Source organism: Argentina silus, assembly GCF_951799395.1.
Source record: "Argentina silus genome assembly, chromosome: Y".
Classification (NCBI taxonomy): Eukaryota; Metazoa; Chordata; class Actinopteri; order Argentiniformes; family Argentinidae; genus Argentina; species Argentina silus.
The window spans coordinates 6,351,997-6,364,669 of NC_139654.1; the positions used below are offsets into that span (position 1 = coordinate 6,351,997).

At 47.9% G+C, this 12,673-nt stretch overlaps 3 protein-coding genes across 11 annotated transcripts in view; all 3 read right to left on the reverse strand.

The window, feature by feature from the left end:
* LOC310823880 (uncharacterized protein) overlaps positions 1-12,673 on the reverse strand; it is a 417,085-nt gene that overhangs the window by 148,549 nt on the left and 255,863 nt on the right. For all 9 annotated transcript variants that reach the window (XM_083696773.1, XM_083696771.1, XM_083696772.1 and 6 more), the window contains one exon: positions 12,524-12,673. This exon is cut by the window's right edge and continues 24 nt beyond it. In XM_083696773.1, coding sequence (XP_083552899.1) covers positions 12,524-12,673 — 150 coding nt within the window. The remainder of the gene's footprint in view (positions 1-12,523) is intronic.
* On the reverse strand, positions 1,666-9,053 carry LOC310823634 (glutamate--cysteine ligase regulatory subunit-like; the record flags this gene model as incomplete). Its single annotated transcript, XM_083696517.1, has 6 exons — positions 1,666-1,958; positions 2,081-2,195; positions 2,648-2,859; positions 3,004-3,060; positions 3,338-3,659; positions 9,042-9,053. The coding sequence occupies 6 exons, from the start codon at positions 9,051-9,053 to the stop codon at positions 1,750-1,752; spliced, it is 927 nt and encodes a 308-aa protein (XP_083552643.1). The 3' UTR covers positions 1,666-1,749.
* LOC310823635 (stonustoxin subunit beta-like) lies at positions 8,575-11,811 on the reverse strand (the record flags this gene model as incomplete). The annotated part of the gene is made up of 3 exons (XM_083696518.1): positions 8,575-9,710; positions 9,978-10,024; positions 11,804-11,811. The coding sequence occupies 3 exons, from the start codon at positions 11,809-11,811 to the stop codon at positions 9,151-9,153; spliced, it is 615 nt and encodes a 204-aa protein (XP_083552644.1). The 3' UTR covers positions 8,575-9,150.

The following is a 12,673-nucleotide window of genomic DNA, read 5'->3' on the forward strand; positions in this document are numbered from 1 at the left end:
ACGACCTCAAAGGTGGGTGTCTGTCTGGGGGTGTCTGTCTGTGTGTCTCTCTCTCTGTCCTGTCTGTCCCCCCCCTAACCTAACCTCCCTCTTCATCTGAGCTGTCTGTCTCTCTCTGACCTGACTCTCTCTCTCCCTCCCTCTCTTTCCATGTCTGTCTCTCCCTCTAACCTGTCTCTCTCTCTCCTTCCAGAGCTCATCTCGGCGGCGGGCTTCCAGGAGGCGCTGTCTCTCTCTCTCTGACCTGTCTGTCTCCCCTCTAACCTGTCTCTCTCTCTCCCTCCCCCCCTCTCCCTCTGAGCTGTCTGTCTGTCTTTGACCTGTCTCTCTGTCGTCTTCCAGAGCTCATCACGTCGGCGGGCTTCCAGGAGGCGCTCCGTGATGACCGCGGCGACCGTAACCGCGGTGACGCGGCGTCGGCCTGGCGCCTCCGCTGGGTCCTGCGCTACACCATCATCGTCAAGAGCCGCGGCATCATCAAGGCCAAGGGCTACCTGGTCCACGCCACCCGGGTAGCGTAGCGTAGCATAGTCTGGTGTAGTCGAGGCTAGCCTAGTGTAGTGTAGCCTTAGCGTAGCATCGTGTAGCCTTGGTTAGCCTGGTTAGCGTTTGCCGGACGGCGCTTGGGTTTAGCCACGCTTAGGGTTAGGTTAGGTACGCTAGGGTTAGCTCATAGCGGCTAACGTGAACCAGACATTGGTTGGTTGGTTGGGGCCTGCTGTTAGCGCTGATGTTGAAGTGCCTGTCTGTATGTCTGTCTGTGTCTGTCTGTCTGTCAGTCAGAGTACGCTAGGTAGCAGCTAGGTGGCTACACACACCCACACACACACATTTGATTGAATTGATGACCCCCCTGCACTAACCCTAACCCTAGAGACCTCTTCACCCCCACCACCCCCCTGTACTAACCCTAACCCTAGAGACCTCTTCACCCCCACCACCCCCCTGTACTAACCCTAACCCTAGAGACCTCTTCACCCCCACCACCCCCCTGTACTAACCCTAACCCTAGAGACCTCTTCACCCCCACCACCCCCCTGTACTAACCCTAACCCTAGAGACCTCTTCACCCCCACCACCCCCCTGTACTAGGGTTAACCCTAACCCAAAACAGAAAACATGTGTGTGACATACCCATCATTTAAAAAATCAAAATCTTTTCCCGCTTGACTTTTTCTCGGCAACGGTTAACCCTAAACCTAACCCCTAACTGTCCTCACGAGCTGATAGGGAGTTAGGGTTAGGTTTAGTGGGGGTGAAGAGGTCTCTAGGGTTAGGGTTGGTACAGGGGGGTAGTGGGGGGGTCACAGACGCCCTACAGGGATAGGGTCAGGGTATCAACCAGACGCCTCCCCCTCCCTCCCTTTTTAATGAAATAACCAAAACGACATCATCTGTTTTTTTTTAATCCATGAATTATTTTATTAGTCATCAATTCAATCAAATGTGTGTGGGTGTGAGTAGCCACCTAGCTGCTACCTAGCATGTTTTAGCCACCTAGCCGCTAGCTAGTGTACTCTGACAGACAGGCAGACAGGCACTTCAACATCAGCGCTAACAGCAGGCCCCAACCAACGTCTGGTTCACGTTAGCCGCTATGAGCTAACCCTAGCGTGGCTAAACCCGTAGCTAAGCCTTTCAACGGAACCTAGGTGTCGTCCGGCATACGCTAACCAGGCTAACCAAGGCTACACGATGCTACGCTAAGGCTACACTACACTAGGCTATCCTCGACTACACCAGACTATGCTATGCTACCCGGGTGGCGTGGACCAGGTAGCCCTTGGCCTTGATGATGCCGCGGCTCTTGACGATGATGGCGTAGCGCAGGACCCAGCGGAGGCGCCACGCCGACGCCGCGTCACCACGGTCATCACGGTCGGTGTCGCCGTGGGACGCCGTCGCTAATGCCGCGCTCTCACGGAGCGCCTCCTGGAAGCCCGCCGACGTGATGAGCTCTGGAAGACGACAGAGAGACAGACAGGTTAGAGGGAGAGAGACAGACAGCTCAGATGGAGAGGGAGGTTAGGTTAGAGGGGGGATAGACAGGTCAGAGAGAGACACACAAACAGACACCCACCTTTGGGGTCGTTGTGGGTCAGTAGCTGGACCCCCGCCTGCTTGGCGTACGCTGTCAGATCGGGGGGCATCACACAACAGGATGCCAGGTTGACCTGGTTACTGGTGGGCTTCACCTTGAATACGGAAGAGAGAGAGAGAGAGAGACACTGTTAACTGCTTGGTTGGGACAGAGAGAGACAGACAGTTGACGTACGCCCTCAGGTTGACCTGGTTACTGGTGGGGTTTCACCTTGGACATGGAGAGAGAGACAGATACCCCCAGCCCAGGACAGACAGACAGACACCCACCTGGGCCCAGTCGTACAACTCCTCCAGGAGGCCCTTGTCCAGGAAAGACAGACAGACAGACAGGTCAGGAACAGACAGACAGACAGACACCCACCTGGGCCCAGTCGTGCAGCTCCTCCAGGAGGCCCTTGTCCAGGTTAGACAGACAGAACCACCCCCCCCCCCCCCCCCCCAGGACGCCAGGTTGACACAGGACACAGGTCAGGGACAGACGCCCACCCTCCCCCCCCAGCCCAGGACAAACAGACAGGCCAGAGAAAGACAGACAGACACCCACCTGGGCCCAGTTGTGCAGCTCCTCCAGGAGGCCCTTGTCCAGGTCCGACGTCCCGATGGCGACCACCTTCCCGGACGCTACCAGCGTTTCCAAGACAACCCACGCCGGCCGCAGGTCCGAGAGGGTCTGGGGGGCGTGGTCGTCCCCCGGGGGGCCGGGAGGGGGCGCCAGGATGACCGAGTCGAGTTGGGAGAGGGCGAGAGTAAGACAGGCTGTTGGGGGGGAGGGAGACAGGTTAGAGGTCCGAGAGGGTCTGGGTGTGGGGGGGGGGATGTTGTCCTCCTGGTCGCCAGGGTGAGGGTGAGACAGGCTGTGGAGGGGAGAGACAAACAGACAGGCAGGCAGGCAGGACTCACCCAGGTCGACAGCCTGTCTGATGCACGACTGGTCCGACTCGCACAGGAACAGCTTGACTGCAACGACAACGTTAGCCTGGGTTAACGTGTGGTCGCGTCGTGTGTAATCATGGGCTGGTATCGTTTGTTAGCCCTGGGTTAGCGTGTGTTATCGTGGTGCGTGTGAGCCGGTGTTAGCATGCACTAGCATTTATTAGCATGTGTTATCGTGGTGTGTGTTAGCGTGCGGCAGCATGTGGTGGCGGTATCATGTGTTAGCCTGCGTTAGCCTGCGTGAGCCTGCCTTAGCCTGCATTAGCGTAGCGTTAGCCTGCGTTAGCTTGTCGTAGCGTACCAGACACCTTCAGCTCCTCCCTCTCCTCCGGTGTGATGGTGGTCTCGGCCGCCTGGGGGGTGGAGCAGTCCAGGACGTCAGACTCCTGGAGAGACAGACAGGTTAGAGAGAGAGAGAGAGACAGACAGGCGTGATGGCCGGAACAGTCCAGGACGTCAGACTCCTGGAGAGACAGACAGGTCTGAGAGACAAACAGGTTCAGGACAGACAGATTACAGAAAGACAGACAGGCGTGCCTGGGGGGGGGGAGCAGTCCAGGACGTCTGACTCCTGGACAGACAGACAGGTTAGAGAGAGAGAGACAGGTTAGAGACAGACCAGACTAGTCGAACCAGAGAGAGAGATTAGCTGACCTCAGCAGAACCTCCCTCCCTGTTTAACCCCCCCCCCCTCTCTGCCTCCACCCCGTCTCCCTGCCTGTGTGTGTGTCTCCCTCTCTCTCTCCCTGTCTCAGGAGCACCCACCCACACACACGTTTTAGATTAGATTCAACTTTATTGTCATTGTGCAGAGTACAAGTACAGAGACAACGAAATGCAGTTAGCGTCTAACCAGAAGTGCAAAATAGCAGAAAGTGCAATGAACAGTATTTACAGGTAGTGCAATATATGAGCAGTAAGTAGTGCAGTATATGAATTAGCAGTAGCATTATAGCATTATAGCAGAATAAATAGTTCCAGTATGAACAGTGTAGCAGCATATGAGCTGTATGGGTAATGCAGTCTAGCAGTATATATGTGTATTAACAGGAGAGCATGACTTCAGTAATGGAAAAAAGAACTCTGAGCAAACTGCTCACCATCATGGACAATGAAGGTCACCCACTGTACCACACCATCATCCAGCAGAAGAGCTTGATCAGCTGGAGGCTACGAGCACTGACAAGCAAAACTGACAGACTGACTAAATCATTTGTCCCCAGAGCCATACAACTCTACAACATGTCAATCAAGGGCAAAGAGATGGACTTCTCTGCATAACCTCCACCCTCTGTATCACATCACCATCATGTATCATGTCACTGTTTCACCTCATTATCTACAATGTTTACTAGCTATGCTAGGTCTCATACAGAGCCCCTACCTCCCTCCACCAGCCGGGACTAAATGCACTTTAAAAATAGTCCATATTTATGTAGCCCGTATTTAGTTTTTAGTATTTAATGCTATAATTGCACCTTACCTTTTAGCACCTCACCTAACTGCAAAGACATTTACAACTGCACCTCGCCTGTATAAAATACTGCTAATGTTGTATGTGTATGTTATGTGTGATACCCCTATGTCTGTACGCTACTTGGAACCTGAATTTCCCCCTGGGATAAATAAAGTTTCTATCTATCTATCTCAGTAACATGAGGTAGATAGCAGAATAAATATAAATATGAAGTTGTCACTTGACTCACTAAACACGGGTGTGTCTGTGTGAGTGTGTGTGTCTCCCTCTCTCAGGAGCACCCACACACACACACACACGTTGCCACTTGACTCACTAAACATTGACGCCTCTGGGCGCGTGAGTGTGCCTGTATGTGGGTGTGCGTGTCTGTGCGTGTGGAGCATCCAGAGAGAGACGAAGGAAAGGAGGGAGGGAAGAGAGGGATGAGTCTCACCTTCTCCTCCGCCGACAGTAAGGAAAGAAGACAGGAAACAAGAAAGGAGGGAAGGGAGGGAGGTAAGGAAGACAAGAAAGGAGGGAAGGAAGAGAGAGACAGGAGGAAAGGAGGGAGAGAAGAGAGGGATGAGTCTCACCTTCTCCCCGGCCGACGGCGTCTCGGAGGACCAGTCACTCAGCGTGGCGCGGATACAGTCCTGGAGCTACGGCAACAACAGACAGACAGGTCAGATGGAGAGACAGACAGGTCAGAGACAGCTTGGCGCGGATACAATCCTGGAGCTGGAGGGCAACAACAGGTCAGACAGACAGACAGAAAATGACAATAAAACGACATATTTAGTATTTATTTAATCACATTCATAATACACACACACACACGGTCAGTTCGTTAGAGCCAGTTAGCATTCGCCTTTAGCACCCCGTCAACACTGCACTCGGTAGGTAAATTCGTTAGCTTCGTTAGCTCCAGTTAGCATTAGCCTTTAGCACCCCGTCAACACTGCACTCTGTAGGTAAATACGTTAGCTTCGTTAGCCCCGTTAGCATTAGCCTCTAGCCTCCCGACCCCCCCCCCGCCCTTCTTACCTCCTCACTCGGGGACGACGGACACTTCTTCTTCAGCCGGCTCCGGTTGACGAGGTTCCCGGTGTGGAGGTTGAGCGTCGTGGCCCGGGTCAGAAACGAGGTACCACCGGGGGAGACGGTCCCAGAGGACCCGCTACGAGTACCAGAGGAGCCGCCGGTGTCGGTGGTTTCCATGGTGTCTGTCTCCCCTTCTCTCGTAAAGAAGAAGTAAATGTCGTAAAGATATAATAATAATAATAATAATAATAATAAAAAGATATCGTAAAATGAGGGAGGGGTGGGGTTGTCTAGCAACGAGGAACAGTTGGTGGGTTTGAGGGAATGTCGTAAAGGAAAAGAAAATGTCGGAAAGGGACGGGATATGGTGGGTTACCTAGCAACGAGGGGGTGGGGAGAGTGTGTGTGTGGTTTGAAGGACTGTCGTAAAAATATTTTTTCAAAACAAATACGAACGGTGGAGGGAAAGGGGGGGGGTTGCCTAGCAACGAGGGGGTGGGTTTGAAGGAATGTCGAGTAATGATGACACGACGCGTTTCCACACCCCCACACACACACGGTCAGTTCGTTAGAGCCAGTTAGCATTAGCCTTTAGCACCCCGTCAACACTGCACTCGGTAGGTAAATTCGTTAGCTTCGTTAGTTAGCCCCGTTAGCATTAGCCTCAGAGCCGGTAGAGGAGACGGTACCACCGGGGGAGACGGTCCCAGAGGACCCGCTACGAGTACCAGAGGAGCCGCCGGTGTCGGTGGTGGTGGTGGTTTCCATGGTGTCTGTCTCCCCTTCTCTCGTAAAGAAGAAGTAAATGTCGTAAAGATATAATAATAATAATAATAATAATAATAATAATAATAATAATAATAGTAAATGTCGTAAAATAAGGGAGGTTGGTGTGTTTGAGGGAATGTCGTAAAGGAAAAGAAAATGTCGGAAAGGGACGGGATATGGTGGGTTACCTAGCAACGAGGGGGTGGGGAGAGTGTGTGGTTTGAAGGAGTTTCATAAAACATTTTTTTCTAAAAAATGTCGTAAAATACGAACGGTGGAGGGAAAAGGGGGGGGGTTGCCTGGCAACGAGGAGGTGGGTTTGAAGAGCCTAACTACATGGTTCTACTAGCCCTAGGGTTAGGGTCAGGGTTAAGGGTTAGGGTTAAAGTTAACTCATCCCCTAGGGTTAGGGTTAGGGTCAGGGTTTAGGGTTAGGGTCAGGGTCAGGGTCAGGGTTAGAGTTAGGGTTAGGGTCAGAGTCAGGTTCAGGGTCAGAGTTAGGGTTAGGGTCAGAGTCAGGGTCAGGGTCAGGGTTAGAGTCAGGGTTAGGGTCAAGGTTAACTCGTCTCCTAGGCCTGTCTGCACATTTGGGTTGTCATGACATTGCTAAGTGAAGTGTTAACACTGGAAAGAAAACGTCCCCTTTGGTTTCCACTGATGTTCTATTATACTAATGTTCTATTATACTAATGTTCTATTATACTAATATTCTATTATACTAATGTTCTATTACACTGTTCTATTACATAAATGTTCTATTACACTAATGTTCTATTACATAAATGTTCTATTACACTAATGTTCAATTACACTAATGTTCTATTACACTGTTCTATTACACTGTTCAATTACACTAATGTTCTATTACACTGATGTTCAATTACACTGATGTTCAATTACACTGATGTTCTATTACACTGATGTTCTATTACACTGTTCTATTACACTAATGTTCTATTACACTAATGTTCTATTACACTGATGTTCTATTACACTAATGTTCTATTACACTGATGTTCTATTACACTGTTCTATTACACTAATGTTCTATTACACTGATGTTCTATTACACTGATGTTCAATTACACTGATGTTCAATTACACTGATGTTCTATTACACTGATGTTCTATTACACTGTTCTATTACACTGATGTTCTATTACACTGTTCTATTACACTAATGTTCTATTACACTGATGTTCTATTACACTAATGTTCAATTACACTGATGTTCTATTACACTGTTCTATTACACTAATGTTCTATTACACTGATGTTCTATTACACTAATGTTCAATTACACTGATGTTCTATTACACTAATGTTCTATTACACTGATGTTCTATTACACTGTTCTATTACACTAATGTTCTATTACACTGATGTTCTATTACACTGATGTTCTATTACACTGTTCCATTATAAAAGATCTGTGATGTTATAAAGAATATTTCAGGTTCAAATTCTGGGTTTTTAGGGTTCAGTGCTTATTGCTAACTGGCTGGATTCTAATCTCTGTTGTTGTAATACTAGTAAATGACCACCAGGTGGTGCCCCCGTCTGAGGGCTAGAGGTCTGGGGGATAGGGGTCTGGGGGTCTGGGGGTCTGGAGGTCTGGGGGTCTGGGGTCAGAGGTACTGCAGGGGACAGGTGAAGTCTTCTCATGAGAGCCATGCCTCCCATGGCAGGGAGCGGTACTGCAGGGGACAGGTGAAGTCTTCTCATGAGAGCCATGCCTCCCATGGCAGGGAGCGGTACTGCAGGGGACAGGTGAAGTCTTCTAATGAGAGCCATGCCTCCCATGGCAGGGAGCGGTACTGCAGGGGACAGGTGAAGTCTTCTCATGAGAGCCATGCCTCCCATGGCCGGGAGCGGTACTGCAGGGGACAGGTGAAGTCTTCTCATGAGAGCCATGCCTCCCATGGCAGGGGGCGGTACTGCAGGGGACAGGTGAAGTCTTCTCATGAGAGCCATGCCTCCCACAGCCCACAGACAGAGAGGAGAAAAGCAGCCTGCACCTTGGCTGCCCCTCACAATGTCACATGATGCATAGATATTACTGTACTAGATGATTACTATATAAAAATGAAGGAATACATGGAAAGTGAAGTTCAGAACATGTACAGCGCCTTCTGAAGGTATTCAGACCCCTTCACTTTTTACACATTTTCTTGTGTTATAGAGTAAATTTGAAATGGATTCAATTTAAAGAATTTGCCATCAATCCACACACAATACCCCAGAATGACAAAGCGAAAACACGATTTTTGACATTTCAGTACATTTATTAAAAGTGAAATACAAAAATACCTCATGGACAGAAATATTCAGACTTTTTGCTTTGACAGTCTTAAAATTAGTTAAAATGCAAAAATGTCATCAACAAATCACTCAATAAGTTGAATTGAGTACATCTTAATGCAAGGATAATAATTCATGTCATTTCGGAATGAATATCTTTGTTTTTATAGGGTCTCTGATTTGCATAGGAATCAATTACACACTGTGTAGATTAGGATGTTCTGAAGACACTGTCCATATTGTACTGACAGAGAAGGAGAGATGTCTTCACATCCACTCCCTGCTATCTTACACACAGCAACGTAATCCAGCATCACAACTCAAACACCCAATCTAACCAACTCTTATATACATACAGACACTCTCTCCTGTGTTATTCTCAGAGTTCATCATCAGTCTGATTTGATCATCTAATCATTCATCTGGATTGTTTCACTATCAGTTGCATTTCCTACTTCTGCTTTGTCAGTCTATTGCACTTTTTCACACATTTCACAATGAGCAAATAACCATCTGGTTCTCATCAACGGCTGTAGCCCTAAACACTACATACAGTGTGATCTCCCTGAGACTAGTTTCCACAGGGTCACTGAACAGCCATCGCTCCAAAGCCTAAACCCTGGGTAGAGGGGCTCAGTGAATGTGGAGTGGAATGTGTGCAGGAGGGTCCGTGTGTCAGAGGAGACCCTGTAGAAGGACAGAGTGCCGGCCGGCCAGTCCAGATACACTCCTACTCTGTGGGAGCCAGAGGAGGGGACAGGTATGACAGTGCTATTATTATTGTGCCAGGCGGAGTAACTGTCACCAGAGCACCACAGCCTCCAGGACTTGTCATTGAATCCCAACACACAGTCATCACCCTCTCCTCTCCTGCTGATTCCTTTATATGTCACTCCTATATCAGCCCCTCTCCCACTCCACTCTACCTCCCAGTAACGGCGCCCAGTCAGACCCTCTCTGCACAGCACCTGTGAACAGTCCTCAAATCTCTCTGGGTGATCAGGGTACGGCTGCTTCACTCTCCCCTGTGTCACCTTTCTGTTCTCCTCAGACAGAGAGAGGTCTCTGTGTGCTGTGTTTGGGTCCAGTGTGAGCTCACTGGAATCTGATTGAGAGGGCAAAAATAATCACCAAATCAAAACAATTGAATAACTTACAATATTCACAATGTGATCTTGTTATGGCAACATTAATTTTTTCACAAAATATTACTTATTAATTTAAAATGTTTTACAAGGGATACAACTAATTCACATTTGCTAATATTTTAGATTTACATTTGAATACAATACTGGTGCACTGTTTGAACTCTGCTGTACCCTGGTTCTTGAGTAATATCACAGTCCTATTCTCTACAGCCTTGGTGACTTACATTTGATCAGCCCAGGTTTGAGCCTGCACTCTCCACCATGGTCCACACTATATCAACCACAGAAGAACCCACAGAGGTTGAATGACACACTCACAATCATGTGGAAAATGAATACAGTGTATTAATCTCATTGATACGTCCAGCCACATATTCAGCCTTTACCTGAGTGTCTGTAGTTTACAGAGTGGATCTTTCTGTACAGCAGAGAGCAGCGCCAGTCCTGAGTCTCCTGGGTGATTGTAGCTGAGGTCCAGCTCTCTCAGGTGGGAGGGCTTAGACCTCAGAGCTGAAGCCAGAGAAACACAGCCTTCCTCTGGGACTCTACAGCCTGACAACCTGGGGAAATAGTGTCACTCCATCTGATATCAAGAATCTGATTATTCCTCTCTAATGTACATGTGCAGCTTTAAATCCTCTTCATTTGGCAGTTGAAAGGCCACATGTGAATGAGGAATACAAATAAATACATGCAGCCAAACCATCACTGTGGTGTAAGAATTCAAGAGTGAGAGTTATAGTTGCTCTCAACAGGGGAGCAAGCAATATGTTAGATTGGTTAGTGAATTATTGTGGAGCCCCATCAGCTGATCTCAGGCCAGATTGGTGAGGAATTGTCGAAAGAAACGTTATTGAGAGAGTGAACCCCCCCCCCCCCTACCCCACCACACACACACACACACACGCACACACACACACACACACACACACATTATATAGTAATTGATTGGAAGATAATGTACACTGTCTGTCTCAATCATTGAGCCTTTCTGTTCAAGTATGATTGATTCCATAGAATGATAATGTAACACACTTAGGAATGATGTGTCTGACAACAAGAATAGTCTCAGACCTCACCTCAGTGTCTGTAGTTGACAGTGTGGACTCCCCAGTCCAGCACAGAGCAGCTTCACCCCCCCGTCACCTAGATCATTATTACTGAGGTCCAGCTCTCTCAGGTGGCAGGAGTCTGAGCTGAGAGCTGAGGCCAACGCTTTACAGCATCTCTCTGTGAGGTGACATCCATTCAGCCTGAATGAGGAATACAAAAAAATACATGCAGCCAAACGATCACTGTGGTGCATTATGATAAGAATTCAAGATTCAAGTCAATCGCAGGCAGGTTTGTAGTCAATGTATTTCTAAGTGTGGTATATTTGCTAGCTATTGGGTTAGTGCAGTATTGTGGAGCCCCATCAGATGATCTAAGGCCAGATTGTTCAGGAATTGAGGAGAGTAACGGTATTCAGAGAGTGCCCCCCCCCCACACACACACACACTCTTTGAAATTCTGCCTTTAATGATAAATAGAGCTGAATATGATGTCATTATAAGCTGTACAATAAATGATTGTTGCATTGTGTGCGTTATTGCTCCCTCCTTGATAGTGTGAGGGGAGACAGATTTCTCATCTGTCATTTATGATATTCTTATAATCAATATAGCAAAACAACAATCTATTTTAATCAGTATGACCATGTCATGATGATTATATTTTGTTCAGTCATGCACTGTTCATTAATTCCTTTATGATCAGTATTGTACTCGTTTATGATTTTATGTAGTAACGGTACGAAACAAGACAGCCAGTCAGGTTGACAATGGTTAAATCTGTCCCCTGGGTTATATCTGTTGGTGGGGATGTGCTGAGTCAGCTGCAAGGCCATCCTGACCTAAAGGTCGGCCTCTTGTTATTGAACTGTGCATGTGTTGCTGTCCCTATGAAATGGTTACTCAAAAACACCCCATCTGAGATAGGTAAGACGGTATCCTTCATCGCTTTTTTTTTAAACTATGAAGACCGCTCAGATTGTGGACCTTATATTGACTTATTCATCTTTTTGGAGGGGAAAGTAGTCCTAGGTTAACGGTGCATGCACAGGATGACGGTCTGGGAGTTCACAAAAGAAAAAGGTGGAATACAAATAAAGTGGTAGGACTAGTGTTGTCACAGTGAAGAGTTTAGGAATTGATTGGAAGATCATGTAAATGTTCTGTCTCCATCATTGAGATTTGCAGTGTAAGTATCATTGACAATTTAACACACTTAGGACTGATGTGTCTGACAACAAGAATAGTCTCAGACCTCACCTCAATGTCATTATGATAATAATTCATGAGTGAGAGTTATAGTTTCTCTCAACAGGGGAGCAAGCAACCATGGATACTTTTGTAGTGACTGGATTTCTACGTCTGGTATAATGTATTTGCTTGCTATTGGGTTAGTGCAGTATTGTGTAGTCCCATGAGCTGATCTAAGGCCAGGTGGGTCAAGATTTGAGTAGGGCAACATATTCAGAGAGTGAAGACAGAGCAGACCCCCTCCCACCACACACACACACACACAAACACACACACACACACACACACACACACACACACACACACACACACACACACGTACACACACTATAGGAATTGATTGGAAGATAATGTCCTTTGTCTGTCTCAATTATTGAGCCTTTCAGTGCAAGTATCATTGATTCCATAGAATGATAATGTAACTTAGGAATGATGTGTCTGACAACAAGAATAGTCTCAGACCTCACCTCAGTGTCTGTAGTTGACAGTGTGGACTCCCCAGTCCAGCAGAGAGCAGCTTATCCCCCCCGTCACCTAGATCATTATTACTGAGGTCCAGCTCTCTCAGGTGGCAGGAGTCTGAGCTGAGAGCTGAGGCCAACGCTTCACAGCATCTC